At 33.6% G+C, this 26,665-nt stretch overlaps 1 protein-coding gene across 1 annotated transcript; it reads left to right on the forward strand.

Moving 5' to 3' along the window:
- The first annotated feature begins 405 nt into the window (after positions 1 to 405).
- On the forward strand, positions 406 to 5,223 carry LOC139498147 (uncharacterized). Its single transcript, XM_071286478.1, has 3 exons — positions 406 to 808; positions 1,087 to 1,180; positions 2,310 to 5,223. The coding sequence occupies exons 1-3, from the start codon at positions 488 to 490 to the stop codon at positions 2,582 to 2,584; spliced, it is 690 nt and encodes a 229-aa protein (XP_071142579.1). The 5' UTR covers positions 406 to 487; the 3' UTR covers positions 2,585 to 5,223.
- The last annotated feature ends 21,442 nt before the right edge of the window (positions 5,224 to 26,665 follow it).

The raw sequence follows: 26,665 nt of genomic DNA on the forward strand, positions 1-26,665 counted from the left end.
ATTTAAAAGCATTGATTGTAAAAAAAAAGGGGGGGATTCCAACCCCTACAACCCCCATTTTCATCTCCCTTTGGATCCACCTCTGACGAAGGTTAAACGCTTTGGATGAACGGAATTAACAAAGTGTTCGTGAAGAAAAACAGAAAACATATTATTACTGTTACTTTGTTTTCATAATATGTGTTTTGAATAAAATGGGACGGTTGAATGCTATGTGCAAATTGGTAATAAATTATTGCTAAGTATTGACGAACTTTAACTTATTTTCATTAGGGAAAAGGATAATCAATTTTGTTAGGAAAAACATATTAAACTTACATAAATATTTAATTTGATAATTAAAACATGCTTTCAAAACATTAACCTATAGAATATTGAATAGTTTGCTGGTATTTGATGCTTAGTTACAAAACACGATATACACACATCTCGTCGTGCATACCATTTTATCAACGAATATCTGGGAGGAAAGACAGAAAAAGAGAACATGCATACATATCTTTTTGGAACGTTATTTCTATCTATTTTCGTACAATTTTCTACGAGTCAGTGCTACAATGGACCATATTCATGTATAGTTAATCCAACAGAGCCTGGTAGACATTTTCCGGGCACTGTATTCATGACGTTTGAAAAGTTCGGTCCAAACCAGTGCTTTGACGAATGTATTCGTCGAGCGAGGTGCGAGTCGTTCAATTACAAAGCGTCGGCGTTCTACTGTGAACTAAATACTGGACATGGTATTGAAAGTAACAACTTCGTCAACGATGCGAAGTACGAATACACTTCAATGGAGGGACTGAGAAAGGTAAATACTGAATTTTACATGTATCGTTTTTGTAAAATGTTTTTTAAAGTACATTTTGTATTTGGTAAATATTTTTGATTAAATGTTTTCTTTCGGAATTTAAAATAAAACAATAACTGTCTTTGAAAAACTAATATTTACTTCGGCCGTCGACCTCAGTTAATATAAGTTTTTCAAAATTCAAAAAACGTGATCAAATTGTCTTACTCATTACATATAATAATAAACCAGAATAATGATAACATATATAAAACAACACATTATTTATACTTTGACAGACATTTTATGATCCTTGTATATACGCTAGTGGATGCTACCCTGGGACGGTCTGTAGTCGACAGGGCGATGATACAAGAAGCTGTGAGATTGAAGGTATACAAGTATAATTATTATAATTATTCATTGTGTTATATATTGTAAGGGAACGACCATTTATCTGCAAGGGTTTCCTAAAAAAATATTCGGATCCCTACTTCGATTAAAAAAAAAATAATAATCTGGTCAAGCAGATGATAAAATATATTCGAAATACTGATTTTGCCCATACCTGATAGCGTTAAATTTTGAAAAAAAAATATTTGATTGATAGCGTCAAAAAAGGAAATAAAAATTTCTGACTCTAAAAAAAAACCTTGTTGAATAAACAGTAGACTTATAAATTTCGCACGGGACCGGTAATTCATATCTTGATTTAAATTTAATTCTAGGTTATATTTTATTGCTATTCATCTTGTGGTTATGTATAAGCGTTTGTTATCCATTGTTTAATTGTTTAAATCTTACGGTACCTTGCTTCGGACTTGACCTTAGATAAAATGTTCTCTAAAAAGTATAATTTCCTATTAGTTTGTGATAAGGTCTAGTTTTATGGTGAACCACAAGTGGTAGGTCAATGATATTTGGTATGTAGTTGTATAAGCATTGGCATCTCACTTCCATAGAAATTAATTAGCCATGCCCCCTCAGTTATGGTCTAATGACTTTGAAACTGTTGCTTAGTTTAGGTCGGTTTATGGGGAACCACTAGTGGTAGGTCAACGCTATTATGTATGCAGTTGTATGAGCATTGGCAAATCTCATTTCCATGGAGATTATTTGGCTCAGCCTCCTTAGTCATAGTCTATTGGGTTTTAAAAAAAATGTATGTGTTTGTGATAAGGTCGGTTTAATGGGAACCATTTTAGTGGAGGCCAAAGTTAATTGGTATTATGTTGTATTAACATTTGCACATCTTATATTCATGGAGAATATTATTAGTTACATAGTGCGCTAGTGACCTAATACGATATATATGGGGTCAGTAAATTCCATATGGGGTGAGAGCGAAGAATGTTTTTTGCCAAAATTTTGTTAAATATCAGTAGCGTTCACTCGAGATGATGTTTTTCAATTAGCGGAAGAAATTGTCAACCAAAAACATTTTGCCAATTTTACGTGACGGCGACTTTTTTTTATAAGTGATGAGACAATCAGATGTTTTGAGTGTTATTTTTTTTCATAGACGTAAATGTATACCAGAATCATTTGGAAAGTATAGCTACTACAACACCGGAAGTAAATACCCCAGACGTCACAACATCTAAAATGATCGAATCAAATGCAGAACCAGAAAACATGACAGAAGTAAACCAAAATGAAAACGCTGCTACAACAATGGAGGTAAACCAAATTGAAAACGTACCTACAACAATGGAGGTAAACCAAATTGAAAACGCAGCAACAACAATGGACGGATCTAATTTATGGACAAGTGCAGCTCCGACACCAAAAAAATAGCAGCGTTGATACATATAAATACGACTACAACATATGAATATAAGACAGTTTTTATGGTTTTGTACAATTTTGAAAAATGGTAATGTAGGTACAAATGTATATTTTAAACTCTCTAAACCTCGTCGTTAAAAGATAACCGATGAACTAATACTGTTACTAGTATTATAGTATGGCATCCTGTTTGTGCCTGTATAAATTGTGTGAAGTTTAGTTTGTTACTGTCAATCTTTACATTGTCTTCTCGGGGCCTTTTATAGCTGGCTATGCGGTATGGGCTTTGTTCATTGTTGAAGGCCGTACGGTGACCTATAGTTGTTAATGTCTGTGTCATTTTGGTCTTTTGTGGATAGTTGTCTCATTGGCAATCATACCACATCTTCTTTTTTATATTTATCGTACATCAATTCTTTATATAGACTGTCAATATGTTGGATGCTATCGTTGCTATGGAAGTTGTTATCTACCCCATTTGAGATCTCAAATATGTATAGAACTTTTTTTTCTAGTTTCCAAAGAAGTAAGTATATAGTATTTCTATCATTTTATGTGTAGATCATATTAAACAGTTACCTAAATGTTACAAAAGTTTGATTTTTCTTTCATGGATAAAATATAATGCTGTATAATACAATTACAGGTTTATAGCATAAATCATGCAGTTTTTTTTCTGATTTGAGTTATTGCTCATTTTAGGATGGCGAGGCCGTTTATAGTTCACTATTGTTGCAGGTCGTCTTAGAGTTACCTATAGATGTTTAAATTCCCGCCCTTTGTACTATGGTAGTTAGTTTGTGTCATTGTCGATTATACCACATCTCCTTTTATTTTACACCAAGTCAACTGAACATATCAGTCACCTATGCTTTTTCAATTCTCCTATATATGAAGGACTCGGATGTTCGATGCAAACGCTGAAGTGTGATGGCCTATGGCGAGGTGCAATGGTCCGTACGCTGAAGTGTGATGGTATACGCCGAGGTGCGATGGTCCGTACGCTGAAGTGTGATGGTCTATACCGAGGTGCGATGGTCCGTACGCTGAAGTGTGATGGTCTACGCCGAGGTGCGATGGTCCATACGCTGAGGTGTGATTGTCTATTTGACGAAATTCATTGATTGCTACACAATTGTAATACTGGTATCTATGATGAGTTTAATTCCTAAACACAGTATGTGCACAAAACGTGTCACATTATCTGGACCATGCGGTTTTCAAACTTTGACAACTTAGACAATTTAAACATGAGTGTCTACCCTTGGCATTTCTTACATGTACGATTAAGTATTTTATATTTTTGTATATTATAACTTCTAGGAAAATCGCCGTTAAGATACATGTACAATGTACCAGGCTTATACTTTTTTTTTAAAAGAGCGTTTACTCATTTTTAATATTCCGTAATATATTAGACCGATTTTCATTTTTTTTCCTAACATGTATACAGAATTCACTTATTAAAGATGTTTTTCTTAAAAAGTTTATTATTTTATTGTTTATCTTTGATACTTCGTCATATTTGTCCGAACTCTTTGTACGATAAAGAACCGTAAGGTTACAACTATTTGAGGGGTTCATAACTTATGACATTGCAAAATATCTATCCAATAACATTTCTATATTATCCAGAGGCAATCTACTATAGCCGTCATCCTGAGTGACAAGCTTTACAAAACCTAATTGGTTATTGCGATTTATTTTTTTCTTCCTAAATACGCATCGTTGTCAATATAAGGGAATTTGGTGCGACTGTCATACAAGTGAGAGGTTTATCTAGCTATAAAACCAGGTTCAATCCACCATTTTCTACATAAGAAAATGTCTGTACCAAGTCAGAAATATGACAGATGTTATCCGTTCGTTTAATGTGTTTGAGCTTTTGATTTTGCCATTTGATAAGGGACTTTTCGTTTTGAATTTTCCTAAGAGTTCAGTTATTTTGTGATATTACTTTTGACTGCTCGCCTATGAACTTGAAACAAAGAACATGTAAATAATTAATTATAATTGATAAATTGACAAACAATATCGATAATTTATTGTTTAGAGGTTATTGTTAAATTCAGTTTGATCTTCTGGTTTAGTATAGCTCCTTCTGTCTGTATTGTAAACGATCTATCACATCTTCTGGAAACAGTAAACTACGAGTGAAACAGTGAATAAAAAAACAACTGATTGTAACTATTGTTTCTCACCTTGAATTGTCAGAGCGTAAATAAATTTTACAAACATGTTTGTTTATGAATGTGTTTCCTTGGTGTGCAACAAGCGAGCCACTCTTGTGACACGGGTTTCAGTTCAGGAAAAAAAAACTAAATATATACTAGTAAACTATTTACATCTTTATTTTATTCAGACAAATAAAAAGTGTAATCTAAACATGCAACTAGAGACTATGTTTGATTTACGGAAAACAACTAGCTATCCAGTCTAGTACGCTACATTCAGCTTTTGGAGTCTGTCGAAATGATGATTTTCCGCCCACACGAACACCAACATAATACAATCTTGAAAATCTTCTGCATGATCTTTTTCTCCAACCTTTTCTTGTTGAACAGATTTGTTTCATTTTTTTCAGGAAAATTTTGTCACAGTATTTCCGGTCTTTACTTTGCGCTATTCCCTACAATTTAAAAAAAAATTAAAAACCAATTGTTCAGAGAACAATTGAAGGTCTTTCCACCAGTAAATATCTATTTTGATATTAAAATATTAAAAATCAGTCTAAAATGTAAGTTCCTGTGGCTTTATGATGTATAGATATGAATTTTAAGCAAAGGTCATAATCTAGAACGTCAAATTTACCTCTGACCTTGACCTCAATTTCAAGGTCACAAACTGAGGATCTCAAATCAAAAGACCCTAGGTCTCTAATATGTATGTTAAATAAGTTATATCACTTTACGCATAATTTTAGATATGATAGGGGCTAAAACTCCTGTTTATTGACTACGCACCCTTTCAACCAAAATTATTAAGTAACGACATGTCGCAACTAACAATTTAGTAAAAATAATTTGTTGATATCTTATAAGGTTAATGCAAATTAGTGAAAATAAGCCAAAATCAAAAATTTAGAATATGACCTTGACCTTTGACCTTGACCTAATTTTCATTTTTTTGGACCATGGATTTCAAATCAAAAGACCCTTGGTCTCTAATATGTATGGTTAATAAGTTATATCACTTTACGCATAATTTTAGATGTGATAGGGGCTAAAACTCCCATTTATTGTCTACGCACCCTTTCAACCAAAATTATTATGTTACGACATGTCGCAACTAACAATTTAGTAAAAAATAATTTGTCTATATCTTATAAGGTTAATGAAAATGAGTGAAAATAAGCCAAAATCAAAATTTAGAATATGACCTTGACCTTTGACCTTGACCTAATTTTCATTTTTTTTGGACCAAGGATCTCAAATCAAAAGACCCTAGGTCTCTATCACTTATGGTTTTCCAGTTTAAAATACATTTCAAAATTTCAAATACAAAAGGGGAACTAACTCTCATATGGAATCTCTATACGGCTTCGGTCAAAATAAAACAGAACATCCTGAGGATATAACGAACAATTTGGTAAAATAAATTTGTCATAATCTTTTACGGTTGCGAAGGAGAAGTGGCCACAAGAAAAACAGTGTTTGGGGAGATAACTCTTATATGGGAAAGTATTTAGTTAAGCAGAGTTGGTTTCAAAAAGCGTATTACCTGTTCGATATCATATTCCAAATATCAAAGCGACATCTTGCGAAACAAAAAAACAGCAAAGGAAAAAAATTAGGCGGAAGAAAAAAAAAATAATAATAATTAAAAACCAATTGTTCAGAGAACAATTGTAGGTCTTTCCACTAGAAAAGATCTTTTTTGATATTGAAATATTAAAAATCAGTTTAAAATGTTAGTTCCTATGGCTGTATGATGTATTTATATGAATTTAAAGCAAAGGTCAAAATCTAGAACGTCATATTAACCTATGACCTTGACCTCAATTTCAAATTCACAAACCAAGGACCTTAAATCAAAAGACCCAAGGTCTTTAATATGTTTGGTTTATTAGTAATATCACTTTACGCGTAATTCTAAATGTAAGATGGGCAAAAACTCCTATTTATTGTCTGCGCACCCTTTCAATCAAAATATACAAGTAAGGACATGTCGCAACTAACAATTTATGAAAAATTATTTGTCGATATGTCATAAGGTATTTGAAAATAAATGAAAATAAGCCAAAATCAAAATTTAGAATATGACCTTGACCTTTGACCTTGACCTCATTTTTATTATTTTCGACCAAAGACCCCAAATCTAAAGACCCTATGTCTTTATCACTTATGGTTTACCATTTAGAAATGCATATCACTTAATTTAAGGGAAAAGGGGGAATAACTCTCATATGGAGTCTCCGTAAAGCTTCGGTCCAAATGAATATCCTAATCCTGAAGATGTAACGAGCAATTTGGTAAAATAAATTTGTCGTAATCTTTAACGGTTGCGAAGGAGTAGTGGCCACAAGAAAAACAGTGTTTGGGGAGATAACTCTTACAACGTAAAGTATTTTGTTACACAGTTGTAAATTTTTAAAGCGTATAAACTATACGATACCATATTCCAAATATCTAAGCGACATCTTTTGAAACATCAATAATACGCAAGAAAAAAAATTAGGCGGAAGAAAAAAAAAAAAAAAAATAATAATAATAATAATAATTAAAAACCAATTGTTCAAAGAACAATTGAAGGTCTTTCCACAAGTAAAGGTCTATTTTATTATCAAAATATTAAAAATCAATCTAAAATGTCAGTTCCTATGACTTTATAATGTATAAATATGAATTTAAAGCAAAGGTCAAAATCTAGAACGTCCTTTTAACCTTTGACCTTGACCTCAATTTCAAGGTCACCAACCAAGGACCTCAAATAAAAAAGACCTTAGGTGTGTTATATGTATGGTTAATGAGTTATATCACTTTAGGCATGATTTTAAATATAAGATGGGCGAAAACTCTCATTAATTGTTTACGCACACTTCCAACCAAAATTTATAAGTTACAACATGTCGCAACTCACAATTTAGTAAAAATAATTTGTCAATATCTTTCACGGTTGTTGAAAATAAGAGAAAATAAGCTAAAATCAAAATTTAGAATATGACCTTGACCTTTGACCTTGACCTTATTTTCATTTTTTTGGACCAAGGACCTCAAATCTAAAGACCCTAGGCCTATATCACTGATGGTTTACCAGTAAGAAACACATATCACTTATATCAAATGCATAAGGGGAAATAACTCTCATATGGAGTCTCCGGATAGCTTCGGTCCGATGAATATTCTAATCCTGAAGATGTAACGAGCAATTTGGTAAAATAAATTTGTCATAATCTTTTACGGTTGCGAAGGAGTAGTGGCCACAAGAATAACAGTGTTTGGGGAGATAACTCTTACAACGTAAAGTATTTTGTTACGCAGTTGTAAATTTTTAAAGCGTATAAACTATACGACATCATATTCCAAATATCTAAGCGACATCTTTTGAAATATCAATACTACGCAAGAAAAAAATTTAGGCGGAAGAAAAAAAAAAAAAAAAATAATAATAATTAAAAACCAATTGTTCAGAGAACAATTGTAGGTCTTTCCACTAGAAAAGATCTTTTTTGATATTGAAATATTAAAAATCAGTTTAAAATGTTAGTTCCTATGGCTGTATGATGTATTTATATGAATTTAAAGCAAAGGTCAAAATCTAGAACGTCATATTAACCTATGACCTTGACATCAATTTCAAGTTCACAAACCAAGGACCTTAAATCAAAAGACCCAAGGTCTTTAATATGTTTGGTTTATTAGTAATATCACTTTACGCGTAATTCTAAATGTAAGATGGGCAAAAACTCCTATTTATTGTCTGCGCACCCTTTCAATCAAAATATACAAGAAAGGACATGTCACAACTAACAATTTATGAAAAATCATTTGTCGATATGTCATAAGGTATTTGAAAATAAATGAAAATAAGACAAAATCAAAATTTAGAATATGACCTTGACCTTTGACCTTGACCTCATTTTTATTATTTTCGACCAAGGACCCCAAATCTAAAGACCCTATGTCTTTATCACTTATGGTTTACCATTTAGAAATGCATATCACTTAATTTAAGAGAAAAGGGGGAATAACTCTCATATGGAGTCTCCGTAAAGCTTCGGTCCAAATGAATATCCTAATCCTGAAGATGTAACGAGCAATTTGGTAAAATAAATTTGTCGTAATCTTTAACGGTTGCGAAGGAGTAGTGGCCACAAGAAAAACCGTGTTTGGGGAGATAACTCTTACAACGTAAAGTATTTTGTTACACAGTTGTAAATTTTTAAAGCGTATAAACTATATGATACCATATTCCAAATATCTAAGCGACATCTTTTCAAACATCAATAATACGCAAGAAAAAAATTTAGGCGGAAGAAAAAAAAAAAAAAATAATAATAATAATAATAATAATCAGAACAAATTCAATAGGTCTTTCCACGGAAAGGTGGAAAGACCTAATAATAATAATAATCAGAACAAATTCAATAGGTCTTTCCACGGAAAGGTGGAAAGACCTAATAATCAGAACAAATTCAATAGGTCTTTCCACGGAAAGGTGGAAAGACCTAATAATCAGAAGAAATCCAATAGGTCTTTCCACGGAAAAGTGGAAAGACCTAATAAATTAAATAGCGACTTTAACAATTTTTATTTTCCCTCTCTTTAATTCATAGATTTTGTTTGCAGATATTTTGCATATTATATTTGTCCAAACTGTTTTATTAAAAATATTAATTGAGTTGACTTATATTTGCTAATTGTATCTATGTAACTCGAATAATTCAAGCCCTGACCGTCTCCGATTCTCACCACTTTTCGTATGTAGTGATAATATAACGACTGGATTATTCGGGTTAATAATTATACTTGAATCTTATTAAAAAAAAAAACCAAGCAGCTTACAACATCATTTTGGAATAATCCTCGTTCAATGTGTGTCTTTATGGAGATTAAAAATTCGTGTTTAGGTCATTGGTTTTTTAATAGCGGAAGCGATATTTTAGGAAAAACGGTACTATGTATTCTGCCATAGGCGACAATACTAACATTTTCTAAATATACCCCTTTTTGGAAAGTTTGCTATAGCTTGCTATTGCTACTTTCCTTAGGCGTCGGCCTCAAACTTCCGGTTGACAGATAATCGCAATATATTCTACTCCGAGATAGTGTAGTACTAGTGTTTGAGTTCGGATTCTTGGAAGATTCTTTAAAATTTTGAGTAACTACTGCTTTGACTGAAAAGATTACAGCTTGAATAAAAAAGAAATGAATGTTCATCGACGATTCAAATGAATTTAAGTTCATTTTAAAAATGAGTGTCACAAACACTACTTCGCGGATCTGCCATGCGCTGAAGAGAAAATCACAAGAAATCTACGCGAGATTGCGTCTTTATTCATTCATGAATATTTCATGAATGAATCATGAATATTTCATGAATGAACATTTTCCCGCTCTACTTTTACCTGTTTACTATATGTACGTACGTAAACGTGGTAAAATCCCGAGTGGGTCGAAAGAATCGGGAATGACTGATTAAAATGCGAGAACAAGTTGACATTTTGACCAAGCCGTCGGATAATTGAAAAGTGACAATGGTTTGTTTAAACAAAACACAGGTGAAAGAATATAACATACTCGATAATTATATTATTTATAGTATAACTAATCGCCGTATTTGAATATCAAAAATAAGACAACGCGTGACCGAACGACGCATGGATTAAACGAGTGCGCAGCACGAGTTTAATCCATAGCGGCGTTCGGTCACAAGTTGTCTTATTTTTGATATTCAAATACGGCGATTAGTTATTCTTTTTATTACATTGGCAAATGGCTTTTTTTTATGAAATTAATGTAGAAAATGTAAGGAACTATATCTTTTTCCTACGCATTGACAATTTGTTTTGATCCGACGTTATCGACGTCTTGACAACGCCTATTGTTGTATGACGTCAGAGAGTGAAATAACCACGTTTATTTCACATGTGAAATTATCGGTTTTTATCTAACTGGGAAATCAATGTAATTCATTGCAACCAATGTAATAAATATGTCTAACGGATCACGCCAAGGACGAGTACCGGCTTTGATATAAAAAAAAAAAAAAAAAAAAAGGATTGTTTTTGTCTTAACATCGATCGGAAGATTTTGATGCCAAAAATCATTTGAAAACTTAATTCCGTTATTTAAATTTTAATTGTTTCACATTCCAATGAGGATATATTAGGAACTTTACTCGTTCAGCATGCTCAAGTGGATCAAACTGACAACAGAAAAACATTGACCCAACGTCAGTTCTTCTTCAGCCTTCTTCCAATACTGAATTTACATCATACCTTTTCTGGTGTATTATTGTAAATTCGTATCATATAGCATCCGTATTAAAAGCAACCGAGTCAGCATCTACTTCTTCGAATATTATAGCTCAGGGTATCAAGACAAGTTCTGTAGAAATGATTAAGGTTCATGATGTGTACCCTTTGGCTAAAATGGCTGCATTTTCACCTCAAAATTTAGATAGATTACAGACAAACCTGTGCAACTGGAAAAGTTTTAAGGCATACCATGCCCTATATAAATAGATTTCAATTGCTTTGTCATCCAAACACAGAGGCAATTATTACCATAATATATCAAATGAAGGGCTTAAAACTGAGACTACTATAACTGTGTCTTATAGTAGTCCCTGCTTAAAACAAAAATTTTCAAATGTTATTTTATACTCATAAAACAATGCTTAATTTCACAACAGCAACTAAAATGTGTTACAGGTCATAAGCACCTCTATGAATCTAGTGTATATAAACCTTTTATTCCTGTGCTCATACTGCTGTTGTTATGCTCCCACCGTATTGAGTTTTATCCTTGTTCTGCTGTAAGTATGTACGTCCTTCCCTTACTTGTACGTACATGTACCTCCGTACATCCCAAAATTCGTTTCTGTTCTCGTACTTTAGTTTGCCTGAACCAAATTGTATGAAACTTATACGCAATGCTTATAACCACAATTCACAAGTCAAGTTTGAATTTTAGTTGCGTCACTTTTACCATTCAAGCGTTTTATGCTACTTTACAAATAGGAAAGTTGCTGGAAATTTTAGTTTGTCTTAACCAAATGCTATGAATCCTATACACAATGCTCATTACCACAAACAGATCAAGTTTGAATTTTGGTGGCGATAGTTATACCATTTTAGAGTTATGCCCCTTTACATATGTAAAAAATTGCTGAATATTTTCCTTTCAGTTATCTAACTTAAGTTCGCTCAACCAAATGTTATGAAACTTATACATTGTACTACTTTTAACAATAAAACAAAGATCAAGTTTGAATTTTGGTGGAGTAATTTTTACTGCTCTAGGGTTGTGCCTCGTTACAAATGGAACCAGATGCTCCTCTAGGCACATCTTTATACGACAGCAGAGGTCGAAACCCTGAACAGTTGGGGCAAGTATGGACACAACATTCAAGCTTGATATAGGTCTGAATTTGGATTGCGATCAAATTTTTGACATAATATATAGGTTTCTGACACAAAACAAATGTCAAGATTTTACAAATCTATTGCACAATACTGTGTAATTAGAATGTATACACAATGCTTATTACCCCATAACTCAGATCAAGTACACATTTTGGTAGCGTCACATTTACAGTTCTTGAGTTGTGACCCTTTATAACATTAATGCTAGCGGTGGCATCATTTGTGTCCCATGGACACGTTCCCTATTTTTGATAAAAGCCTTTAATATAAATTCACTTTCATTACAGTTGTATTGATTTAAGTTACTTTAACTGTCTTATTTATAAAAAAAAAAGATGCGGTATGTTTTGCAAAGAACCAATGCTATCGAAAAATGTATTAATAACTATAGGCCACCATATGGTCGTCAATAATGAGAAATATTTGTACCATATACATGTAGAAAGCTATAAAAGGTCCCGATAGGAAACATGTGGAGCAATTCAAACAAAAAAACTTACGTGTTAATTTACCAAAAAACAAATATGAAGGATCTAAACCAATAGTAAAATACTAATTTACAGGCCCTTGATGTTGACATGGCATGGGTACTTAAAAAAGAAATTAACAGAGCTTTCTGTATATTTCAATATTTCAGATCTACAGTTTTAGGTTACAATAGAAAATATGAAAACTTTTTATGACAAACACGAAAAAAGTGATTTTTGATAATTACTGACGAAACAGTGGTTTAGTTTAAAACATCCAAGTTGTGATGAAATACATTTTTGAAATAATACACGTCTATAACCTTTTTGGAATAATACACAGCTACAGTTGCAAACTTTCCAGAGGTGCTATCCAGCACTTTGATTATAATAAAAACTTGGATAAAACAGTTATGTGTGGTGTTAGTACTTTATTATTTTGTTTTAAAATTAAAAATTGAAGCCAAATAGTATCCTGACCAACTTCCCACGGAACTTGTTTATTTTATCCATGTCAACCGTAATTTTTCAAAAAATTTATGAAATTGTAGAAGTCTTATCGAATAATTCTCTAGAAATTTCAATAGTTTTCAAAATTTATATTGTAAATATACACACTGCAGTTATTCATAGATAAATAAAAAAATATATTGTACCCTTACATCCAATCACACGCTATGAAAAGAGAAACATTGCTGCAACCTTGCGGCAAGGTTGCAGTAACCTTGCGGCAATGTTTTTAGTTCGCCAGAAGACCTGAAAGTTGTTCACCAGTGTTCGCCGCTAGCAGCGACCTTTCGGCAAACATATGTAAAAGTTTGCCGCAAGGTTGCGGCAAACTCTTAACTTTCTTAAATTTGAGGGAAATTTGTAAACAAACTTTAAAAGAGTTCTAAAGTTTGCTGGAACTTTGCCGCAAACGTTATAGCATACTGAGCATGCTCCCTGCACTAAAATCAGACTTCCTGCTTCTTTGAATTTGAAATAGGAGGGAAGTTTTAATGTAGGTGTTTTCATGTTAAAAGTAAATGGATGTTGTATATGATAGATATCTGAGTTATATATGATTCAATTAGTTCCTGGAACAGGCCATGCATCATTGATCATCTCTTTGTAAGTTAATTTAGACAGTTTTTGCATGTTAATTTGCTATTATTGGTACAAAAATTATGTCAAAGAACCCCATTTTGAAATAACAATTGTGTTACACTCTTATTGCCCTTAGAGAAATATCATTACAGTTGTAAGCTTAAAAAGGTCTTCAAAACAATTTGTAATTCTATATATTGTTTAATCACATTTGTCAGAATTATATTTTAGATATGATTTTATGCTTAATGTTGTAATGCCTTAATCATGATCAATCATGTTAATCCCAGTTTCTTTATATAAATTGGCCTTATAAAGACAGATCTTATCTTCATTTTTTCATACATATGAATCTGTTAAGAAATTAATCAGCTCATTCTGAATTATGCACTGAGTAAATTAATAAATATACATGTACATTTTTGTACCTACATTGTTTTTATTGTGGTCACAACTTTTATTTCTCTCTTTCACATTTCTTTAAAAATGTAATTTATCAGAAGGTGAGCAGATAAATATCAGTTTTTGGTCATAATAATTAATTCTGATCCACATGTGCATCATTTTGGATAAGACGTACAGTTTTGAAAAAAAATAACATATAAAGGTAGTCATAGAGCATCATTATCACTTGATTTGCCAGAAGTTCACCGCAAACTATATAAGGCTTTGAAAGTTTGCCGGAAGTTCACCGCAACAATTGCCAGAAGTTCGCCATAAACTATATAAGGCTATCAGAGTTCGCCAGAGATTCACCACAAATATTCGCCAGAAGTTCACCAAAAACTATATAAGGCTATCAAACTTTGCGGCAAGTCTGCTGCAACCTTCATTTGCATGGTAAAAAGTCGCGGTGAAGTTGCCGCAAACTATTTGCTGCAACCTTACCGCAGTGTTTGCGGCAGATCTGCCGCAACAGTTCGTCAAAAGGCTGATTTTTCAGTAAGGGCAGCGCTCCTAAGTTGACTTCCCTCACCTGTCCTGGGTACACAAAAAGGCCAACCTAATGCTGGGAAAATGTAATAGTGCCGTTTTCCCCATAGTCATGGTTAATCAGGTCAGTTACCGTCTGAGCGTTAGCTAAATAAAACTATAATGAATCATAAACATTTTGACCGAATTTTCAAACTTCTTGTATTTAGTGTACATATATCTTATTTTCTCCTCTTCGTTTGATCGAGTTTTCAAGTTTAGAGGGCAATGGTGGGTGTGTGTGTTGTGTATTTTTTGTTCGAATGTAGGACAAAAGGTCACAAAACAAAAAGTCACAGACAAAAAAGTCACGGACAAAAAGTCGCAGGACAAAAGGCACAATATAGTTGTATTATATTTTTAGGGTAAATAAGAAAACATTTTTTTTAATAGCAAATCTTTGTCTGACTTCATGTTGCCAATAGAAAATCCTTTGAATAATAACAATTTTATAAATCTTCATTAATAAAGGCTGATGGATAAATAATTATTGTAAAATGAATGTTATATGCAATAAAAAGATATTCAAGAATTTGTTCTTCTGTATTCAATCAATTCTATTAAAGATAATATGTATGACTTTTTGTCATGTGACTTCTACATGTACATCCGCTTACTCTTTTTATTCATTTCGTAATACTAACATAATTTCAATTTGGACAAATAAAACTTACACAATTATAACATAAATCATGAAGTTGACAAGCAGGTTTAAATATCTTTTTGTATGGAAATCTTCTAAATAGTGGGACACTACATCCATTGGTTAGCCCTACTTGACCCTCGAAACAAAGTGGACTTTTTTCAGCAGATGTCATCTGCAGGACAACACATATTAGTAATATGGTGACGGGAATTTTCCTGAAAAGATCAAAAGTACACTATTTACATGTAGATGATTAATTTTGTATTAGAAAGTAGTAACTTAAAAAAAAAATGCTGAATAATTAAATGTGTGATTGTACGTCTTATGCTTTTAATGGCCGTTAAAATGCTACCAAACTTTAATGGGAGTGTTGCATTTTTTAAAACAGTTTTACTTACCGTTTTGCCATTTGTCTGACCAAATCTCGAACTTTCCTAAATGTTTCTAAGCGTTTATGTTTTTTTTTAATTTTAAGAATGTTTTCTCAACTGAAGACAGGCGCGTAGCTCCCTATACGCCAACACGCAGTTGCGTGCACATCGATTCGGCAAGCAAAAAAAATAAAATGCCAAAATAAAAATTTATAAATTAATTATGGTTAAAGGAAACACATATGTTGTCACTTTTTTAATGGATGAACTGTCAATAAATAACGACATTTCAAATTAAACGTATTATTGGAGATCATGTAAAAATCGGACAGTAACTTGTATCTTTCACCAGATTTGAATTTATTATACTCAGTCTTCTTAAGACGGCGTAGTTTTGGAGCATATTTTACAGAGTACGGCTTATCTGTTTGCCATGCGATGTACCAATCGACATTAGATTTATCGAAACCCTTTGATATTATTGAAAATATGCCGAGGCGATGTTTTCGACAGACTAACAGAGCCAATCACCCTGAAAACACGCCAAAACAGCATTGGAAAGTCTCATTATATTTTGCGTTCACACACGTAGACCATATAATGGAATTCGAGAATGTCTGGTATTATCAGAAAATAGCTTCTTTGTGTCGTATCTGCTTCCTCGTGTTGTAAGAAATATAACCAACGAATAATTCTCAACATTGTCTGAGACATACAAAATGACCTGGCATGTACTTTAATTTCAATCGGGAGGCCGCTCGACGCCGGAGAACACGTACGCTGCTTTATAAAATCTCGCGAGTGCTACCATGCAGATCTACCAGTGTATTACGTCTGTAGTCTAAAGTCTGGGAGCAAGTTCGTTTCTGCTTAGACCCGAAGAGCAGATTTTGGTCAATGTTGAGTAAATTCTGTAATTCAAAAATGTGTTGTTTATGTATTTAATTAACCATGATTTACTCTATTCAGAAGATTCAAGTATTATTAGTTTTACGTTCATAAATTGTTTATAAGTCCTATCTACATGTAGCTCCTCTTTAAACCTTCCTATGACCGAAAACTAAAAAAAAAAAAATTCTGCATTAAAGGGTCCCAAAATTTTTTTCGCCTCGCTCCGCTCGGCGGTAGTTGCTTGCACATCGTTTTCTTCTAGCTACGCCCCTGGAAGATCCTTGTTAGTTATTAATAAAGAGCTTGTCACTATTTGTTGACAGTTTATTATGATCAATTGTTATATGAAATTGAGAATGGAAATATGGGGAATGTGTCAAAGAGACAACAACCCGACCATATATATATAGCGCAGACAACAGCCGAAGGCCACTGTATGTCTTGTTTGTTTTGTTAGTTTGCCTTATTGCTGATCATCGTTCCTTTATTCGAAATTATAACTAACCTCTTTTAATTAGGAATCGTTTGAACTGCAAACAAAGTGAGACCGGACAACACAACAAGTCGAACGACGTTGAGATCAAACCCCGATCTTAAAAGGTTCGATCGACCTCAAATTACTCTAATCATATATTGTGCTTTCTTTTATAATTCATTTGATTGTAGCTAAAATTTTGGGCACCATGATTGATTGATAAGTTATCTTTTATCTTGTATCGTGTATCTTGTATCTTAATCGACTCTTATCTTAATTGACATATAAAAAGAAATACATACCGGGGTCTCGTATTATAGCTTGCTATGCTGTATGGGTTTTACTCATTGTTAAAGGTCGTACGGTGACCTAAAGATGTCTTTTTTTTTCATTTATAGGTCATTTGGTTTATGCTGAGAAGTTGTGTCATTCGCAACCATACATTTCTGTATCGCATGTCTTTGCTTTAGATATGTTGACTATATAATTATATAGAATACATTGTCTCAAAAGATAATTTGTAGTATAGAAACGGGGAAACGGGGAATTTGTCAAAGAGAAAATTAACAAACCGTCAAAAGAAGAGAAAAAAGCACACGGCCAAAAATGTATCCTTAACATAACGAGCAAATCCTGCACCATCATGTGGGCTTCAGCTGCCTCCCATGTTAATGTATAGTTGTTCATCTAACTATAAACGACAAAGTCAGCTCCGAAACATACAAATGAACCAAAATAAAACAAAAAACAAACACACACACACAAGAATACGGGTAGGGGTCCCCGACTTAAACAGGCACACACATGTAGCGGGGTTGAACAAGTTTTGCGAGTCTCACCCCGGTCCTCTTTTTCCTTAGCCACTGTGGAATAAAGAAATACACAGCGATGCTTAGTTTAAAAGAAGCCCGAGACCGATGTTAGAATAGGTAAGAGAAGAAACAAAGCAAAACCGCAATGATCAACCATTGTATTATCGACTCGAAAGAGATAAGCCGCGAAGCCATACGCCAATCGTATATTAAGCCTAGCACTTTGTACAAATTTATTTGATATATTAAGACAATAAATATTTTATATATATTTACATTAAGCTGCTTTTTAGAAAGCCAAGGAATGTATACTATAACAAGTTTGTTACGGAAATTAAATTATGTATGCTGATGCTTTTAGCAATTATATGATATTTATAAATCAGTGAAGCAATATTCCTGATCAAATATAATCATAGAATAGTATTTCAGACCTAGCTTCAAACCTTACCTTAAAATATAGGACATAATTTTTCCTGTTTACTTTAAAGTTATTTTACATTAACTACTTTTCTGTTGATACAGTAACTAAACATACATCCTTTCTTTAACTCGTAGATTATGTTTTCTTCTCTAGATCCATTATGCAAGGGTAGGTTTCTGACACATGATGTTTAATTTCATATGTAATAGTTATTTAGTTTAATCCGATTAACAATGAAACGGATATTTATCATTGTTGAAAACCGTTCATTGACATACGTGTAGCTTGATTATCGGATTTGATTATATCATACAAGATCATTTGTGAATCGAAGGATCCGAAAGTTTTACATAATGCATGTCGAGCGACTGTTATTAAGACATCTAGACAAATCTACGTAGAAAGCTATTAACATATCATAACACTACCAATTTTTGAAATGGATTTCTATGCGACTGTCATACAAGTGGGATGTTTATTTAGCTATAAAACCAGGGTTAATCCTAAGGAAATGCTTGTACCAAGTCAGAAATATAACAGATGCTTCGCATTCGTTTGACGTGTTTGAGTTTTTGATTTTGTCATTAATTTTGTTAAAGACCAAACAGCCTATTGTTTATGCGCATCAACTAGCGCAACTTGGTAGTGACTTAACAGCTCTATGACGTTGTTTATAGCAATAGAAAACGTCAAATAACAACGTCCTATTTCGCGTTTTTCACGGATTCCAACATGGTGTACGCTTAAAAATACGCTTAAAAATACGTCTCCCAAGAAAAGAGGAATTAAACGTTGCGCTGATATCTTGTGGCAATTTAACACGAATATGTATGGGTCTTTTCGTTTTGAATTTTCCTTGTTCGGTATTTACAAAAAATATGTTTAGACAGTTGTTTGTTATTTTCGTGGTTTTACACCTTTTTGTCAAGATTTTACCGGATTTTCTTTGACTTTGAGTTTTAATTCTCCTATTTGTATCGTCTGCCCCTTGTTTGTAATGGAGACCCATTCGAATTATCTCTTAATCTCAAATTAACTCAGGGTGATCTAAGGAATTTTCGTAGGTCACCCTGAGTTATTTTTGAAATTGAGATCAATGCGCTTATTCATAGTGGGAAGCAATGCTGGAACGTTTGTTTTGTTTTCTACAAAATCATTTTTTGAAATCATTTGCTGCTTGTTCTGTGTTGTTTTTAACTTAGGTATTCCTTTGCTGTTGTATATATTTTAGTCGGATAATGTATACTTTTCAGTATCTTTTTTATGCATAGTTCTGAAGACATCGTTATTAATTTTGCCTCCCAAGTATTTCGTTCCAAGGCTACTGATAATCTTAATAGGCAAAACTAGCGTCTTGCTTACTAAATTTTGATTTTCGCATCTTTATAACTTTTAACGTTGCTCAAGAATTAAATGCAATACAGTACTGATTTTCTTTTGTGTCTTTTTATATACGAATTTTAGTCTAAAAGTCGATAAAGGAAGGTTGAGATGCGAAGAAAACCTGATATCACGGAACAGTCACTTTTTATTTTAATCTAAATTGTGATACAATATTTTGTGGGAACCTGTGTGGTTTTAGTACTGGCTGACAAATGTACAAGTTTAGATATATGTACGTCCATCATGTATTATATATATATTATTTGGAAAATTATCATTTAAAAGTATCTGTTTTATTTATAAAATACTTTCGTAGATTGTGGACGATTCAAAGATTCACATACTTTACAGCCACTTCAATTTTAGGATAAGACACGTGTAGCATATTTGCAAATGCGGCAATTATCCAACAGAGACCAAATTGATTACATTTATGTGTTGGAACTATCTTTGAACTAACTCTCAGTAACTGCATGTACACTTAGATCGAAACTTTGATTCTTTTGTCTTGTAAGTGTTGTTTGATCTCTGTGCCGACTGAATGAGTAACTCACTTTCCAATTGATTTTTACAGTTGCTTTTTTTCATGTTGAACCGTGAAAACTAAATTTTTCCAAGAAAAGGAATGGGGAAGGGCGGGCCCTCCCCCTAAATCCGCCTATGATATGTAGCGACTGGTCGCCTGTGAACTTGAACAAAGTACATTTAAATAATTATAGTTGATAAATTGACAAACAATATCGATAATTTATTCTTATCGATTATTAGATCTTCTTGTTTAGTATAATAGCTCCTTCTGTCTGTACTGTAAACGACCTATCACATCTTCTTAAAACAGTAAACTACGAGTGAAAATTAAAAAAAAAAAAAAACTGATTGTAACTATTGTTTCTCTCTTTGAATTGTCAGAGCGTAAATAATAATGTTTATCGGTTTACTGATAATACAGGTTTAATAAAAGTTATAAATCTGTATTTATTCTCTAGTCCCCCCTTTTATCTTTCCATTTTGAACTTTGACCGTGTATGTCACGTGACTTTAGCGTATTGTGACGTCACTTCCAACTTTTCTAACGTTTGCAGTAGGACAACCGGAAGCGCCTGAGTAAGGATTTCGGCGCTCAGTGATACGGTTCACTAGACGACGTTGTCAACACGTAATGGCGGCCAGAACTTTACGTTGATTTTTGCATTTCAGGCTGATAAGTTAATGATATCATAATTTGATGCTTGAACATTATACTATATACGATAACTTAAGAAGGAAAGGCTTACTTTTTATTTTTAGCTGAAATATTTTACAAGAAAGTGCGTTCATCTAAATTTATAGACTGCACAATTGAAAAAAAATGAACCGACGTGTAAAAGATTTGATGCAGGAAATATCATTCATTTCATTTTTATTCATCATAACCACCAACATGAAAGAAGATAAAATTCGGATTGGAACTCAAGCTATCCGCGTTTTGACTCCGGTGATAAACCAATTCGCCGTTTCAGAATCTAATGCATCCTGGGTAATATTTTCAAAAGCGTACACCAAAACATGTGATATGGGATATTTGGAACTAAAATTGTTTATGTAAAAATGTTATTTGAATGGAATTATTTCAAACATGTGTATTAAAATCTGTGATGACAGTTTGTAAATCTGATTCATCTAGTTCAACTAAATTAATGCCAAGAGTCTCAAATTCAAGAAAGAAGTCATTAAATATCATATTATCAGAGTCCGTGTCAGTGTCTGATTCAGAGTCATAAAGGGGTTCAACTTGGGTTTTCTCGTTTGGTTGTTGGATATTTGCATCACCAGAAGGTAACATTGTAGGGCCGCTTGAATTTAAACAAGACTGTCCACATTTACATCCAGGACCGCACGACTTTCTTTGCTTCCTACATCCACACTGATTGCCACTACAATTAGATTTTATACACCCACACCCAGCTGTCATTTTTACATTGTTTGAAATGTTTTCTAAATTTTCATCAGAGTCCCAAACAATGCTTAGTTCATTTTTGTCAACCTTCCAGTTATGGTCATTCAAAATTGGATAATGCACCAAATTTTGATAAGCTTGTTGCCATACAAGTTTAACCCAACAAGACCTTTTCCAGTGTAAAAATAATGCATCATTAGATGGCAGGAAAAATTCTTCAGATGGAACTCTACAGTACAGTGCATCTCTAATTTTTGAAAGCCAAATATAGTGATTTTCTAACGAGCTTAATGTTTCTACAAAAACAGATTGTTGTCCTACTGTTAAACGGGAAGCTTGTTCAATTAGTTTTGTGAAATCCAGACCAAAATGCACCCACCTTTTATCATAGTAGGAGGTCCCAGTCGCTAATTACAGACTCGCATTTGGCCAGTAAGGAAATTTCCCTAGTTTAATCACATTCCGGAAACCATTCCTATCATATTGGATCCGATTGGGACTCATATTCCATTAAAGATTAAGGAAAAAATATGATAGGCAGTGGCTATTCGTCCGGCTAGCCGGACAAATAGTAAAACATGTCTATTCATACGGCAAGCCGGACAAATAGCATTTTAACGGTTTTTCGTTATTTGTCCGGCCAAAAATATAACGATAAAGATATAACATCGTGTTTTGAAGGAGATAGATCAAGCATGAGTAGTTTTAAAATATATTGTCTATCATCGTTTTATGAAAAAGAACTCATTTTAATAAAAAAACTAAACTTTACATTTGATTCAGATTTTTTTTTAATGAATTTGGGGAGGGGTTTAGAGGGGACTAACATTATTCTCTCTTTGTTGTTCTGCCTATGAATTTCTTGTAAGGTAAATAGTCGGGCAAATGATTATTGGCTTCATTAGACATCTATGATTCTAAAAGATCTTAAATGTATGTCATGTATTGTTGTTGTGAAGTTTGGTTAAAGTAAGGTCGTCAAATAATTATGTACGATTCTTCATTTAAATTGTTAATTCATAGGAAATCAGAGAAAAGAGTAGGCACGTGTAACCTGTCCTCAAAAGTAGGATTGGGTTTTCGATAGATTTTTTTTTTAGAAAAAAAATGTATATATGATACAACAAAAAAAAGGGGGGATACCCCAACCCTGGTGTCATATTCCCAGTCCAGGCATATCAGTGCATGTTGGTAGATCTTCGTTGTAGTATAACTTAAAAATAATGCATCCAAGCAAGTTTAATAAAGTATTTTTTCCGAATTCGTTTTGCCTCCATAAAGGTAAAATTGGGGATCATGAAATCCTCAATTTCACTTTGATATTTCAGGCTTATTCCTCACAGTTAACATGTATACGCTATTGTTCTTGAATCACTCATATAGAAAACGTCCATTGCATATGCGCGTTTGTTATCCGACACCTCATCCGGGACACTTTCCGCGTCACATGACACTTTGATCGATATTGAAGGTTTGCGCATGCGCAGACGGATGGCCGGACGTTTATGATATGGCAATTACATTAGAAAAATGGCCTATGAAAGCCCAAGAGTATTTGAAATATGTGCAAAGCATTCGATTAGCGTCGTCAAGGTGTACTAATAATGGTTGGGCCGTGCACGATGATCAGTAACGATTAAAAAAAAAGAGCGTTTCCATCATCTTCCTGGGCTGTCATTGATCAGGAATTGTGGGTTTTGTGCGTGGTGAAGGGGAATGTTAGTCAGTCATTGTCTGTAGTAATGAGCAATAATTCTCATTCCTCCTCGAATTATCAATCTCGTCAGGTTTCGGATATCATACCTAGTAGAATTCAAGGGAGGACTCCTCATAACCAGAGTAATGTTCGTGGCTACAGTGGAGCCGGTTTTCAATCTCGCCAAAAATGTCGGAATTTCAACCAAGGCCGTTGTACGTTTGGAAGAAAATGCAAATTTGAACACAAATGCTCAAAATGTAACGGGCCACACCCACTTACAAGTTTTAGAACTTAAAAAGGTTAAACGGTGTGACTTGTCAGATTTTCATAAATTAGCAAATTCCCCTATTAATGTTTGTAAAGTCGAAAAATGTTTGTTGGATTATCCGGAAATAACTGCTGCCACCGAATTGATTCAGGGATTACATTTTGGCTTTAAACTGATGTACGCTGGGCCTAGATTTTCTTTTACTTGTAAAAATTCTAAAAGTGTTTTAAAGAATACAGAGACCACAAGGAAATAGTTGAATAAAGACATTGAGCTCGGGCGTATTGCAGGTCCATATTCACATCCACCTTTTCCTACATTTCGCTGTTCCCCCTTGCTCTCATTCCTAAAACAAGTGAAGGATAACTTCGCTTAGTGTTGAATCTTTCATCCCCTACTGGTAATTCTGTTACTGATTTTATTGATCGAAAATTTTATTCTGTGGGTTATGCGATGATGCGGTCGAGAAAATTCAAAAATAAGAAAAACACAAGTTTTATTGGCTAAAGCCGACGTAAAGTCCGCCGTTAGATTGGTGAGAATTTGGCCAGGTGATTTCGATCAGTTGGGTTTTGAATTTATTGACGAGTTTTATTATGACCGAACATTGCCTCTCGGGGTAGATATCAGTTGTTCCTTATTCGAAAATGTTTCCACGGCTTTGCATTGGTATACGGCAAAGTGCAGACATTCTAAGAATATTCTGCATTATTTAGATGATTTTTTGTTCGCCGGAGAAGCAAGCACGAACCAGTGTGCCAATTTATTGAAAACATTTACTAATGTATGCCAGAAATGGGGAGGGGGGGGGGGGTCCCTTTAACAGAAGATAAAACAGTTTTACCAGTTGCAATTTTAACATTTTTGGACATGGAATTTGATACTTTCGCCATGGAGCTCTGGCGGCCGAAAGTTAAGTTAATCGAGATAAAGCAACGAATTACTGTTATACTTGGTGGTAAAAAAGCAAAGTTGCGTGAACTTCAGTCACTTATTGAGTTATTGAACTTAGCTTGTCAGGTCGTTGTTCCAGGCAGGGCATTTTGTCGTCGGTTAATTGATCCAACTTGCAACCTAAAGGAAGCTTGGCATAGAATTCGCGTCTCATCTGAGATGAAAGATGATTTGCAAAGGAGTAGGTCCGGTAAGGGCCGATTTTGGCCTCGAATGTCAGGTTATCTGACGAAAGATTTTGGACACTTTTTAAACACTTAAGTGTCTATTTCAGTTGATTAAATTAGTTTATGTGAAAGATTTTAACTGATTTAGTCATTAAAAACGCTCCGATTCAAGCTTAAGCTTAAATATGAAAAACATTTTTGGACATGGAATTTGATACTTTCTCCATGGAGCTCTGGCGGCCGAAAGTTAAGTTAATCGAGATAAAGCAACGGGTTACTGTTATACTTGGTGGTAAAAAAGCAAAGTTGCGTGAACTTCAGTCACTTATTGAGTTATTGAACTTAGCTTGTCAGGTCGTTGTTCCAGGCAGGGCATTTTGTCGTCGGTTAATTAATCCAACTTGCAACCTAAAGGAAGCTTGGCATAGAATTCGCGTCTCATCTGAGATGAAAGATGATTTGCAAAGGAGTAGGTCCGGTAAGGGCCGATTTTGGCCTCGAATGTCAGGTTTATCTGACGAAAGATTTTGGACACTTTTTAAACACTTAAGTGTCTATTTCAGTTGATTAAATTAGTTTATGTGAAAGATTTTAACTGATTTAGTCATTAAAAACGCTCCGATTCAAGCTTAAATATGAAAAATCTATCAAATATGCCAAAAAATTTCACTTTTCTGATGTTTTTATTTGTCAAAAATGAAAGTGGCCGCATTCGTGTTCATCCTAAACGTTTATATATGTTATGTATTATCATCATATAAAACTAACATTTCAATATTAAGAATGAACACAAATGCGGCCACTTTCGTTTAAAACGAAAATCGTCAAAAATTTAACTAAAATGCTGAAATTGTGAAGATTTCAGTAATTTAGCATGATTTAATGATGCTAGCACCCGATATATGTGCATTGTATTGTCCAAATAAGCCCGTATTTATATAGCAGAAGCATTCTACTTTTCAATAAATAGCTAAAAGTTTACATTTTAACAATTTTGTAAAACTGCTATATTTTGAGGCCAAACAGGTGTCTTACTGAACCTACTCCCGTGGAAAATTTATGCCCACAGTGATTTCCTGTCACACAACTGGTACGCGCCGATACATTGCATGTAGTATTACACATTAACGTTAATTCTTCTCTATGTTCACTAAATTTAGATTTACCTTATGGGACCTACTCCTTTGGTTATCCTTTTTAAATGAGTTAAGCGATGTTTCTGTAATGCTAGACCTGCTTTGGGCATCAGACGAGTCAATCCAGCTATACACTGATAGCGCCGGAGGTTCAAATAGGGAGTTCGGGATTTATTTTGATGGTAAATGATCGCAAGCTTGTTGGCCTCGAAAGTGGAGTCAGAACGGTATTTTGAGGGACATCACGTTTTTGGAATTTTATCCAGTCGTCGTTGTTATTCAATTGTGGGGGGTGGGGGAGGGGTGTTGATTTTTAGAGAATAAAACGTTATTGTTTAATATTGACAATTAGTCAGTTGTAACAATTTTGAATAAAAAGTCATCAAAATCTGCTAGAGTAATGATTTTAGTAAGGAAACTTGTATTTATTTCCCTCAAACAATATATTTTGATAAAGGCTAAACAAATTTCGGGTAGCTTGAACGTAATTGCTGACGCTTTGTCTCGTTGTCATTGGCAGCTCTTCAGACAGTTAGTACCACAAGCCGACAAGGAACCTACTCCAATATCAAGCCAATATGGAAATTCTAGACGTGGAAGTTGAAAAGTTGGTACATTTTTCGATGGCAAAATATACATGGAAAACCTACAAGACAGCACTAGTCAGAGTCGTTAGCAAAGTTTAGCAAGGAATATGACTTAAATGTATCCTGGCCTATACATGTACAAATTGATGTGTTAACTCGTTGTATAGTTTACTTATCATATTCTGGTTTAACATAATGTACAATTAATACAATACATACTTATC

This window comes from Mytilus edulis, chromosome 12 (genome assembly GCF_963676685.1).
Source record: "Mytilus edulis chromosome 12, xbMytEdul2.2, whole genome shotgun sequence".
NCBI classification, from domain to species: Eukaryota; Metazoa; Mollusca; class Bivalvia; order Mytilida; family Mytilidae; genus Mytilus; species Mytilus edulis.

Excerpts from the sequence above, each read along its gene's own strand:
- LOC139498147 (XM_071286478.1), top strand. The coding sequence starts at position 488 with ATGCATACATATCTTTTTGGAACGTTATTTCTATCTATTTTCGTACAA. Across the intron at positions 809-1,086 it reads CAATGGAGGGACTGAGAAAG|ACATTTTATGATCCTTGTAT; the intron begins GTAAATACTGAA and ends ATACTTTGACAG. Across the intron at positions 1,181-2,309 it reads AAGAAGCTGTGAGATTGAAG|ACGTAAATGTATACCAGAAT; the intron begins GTATACAAGTAT and ends TTTTTTTCATAG.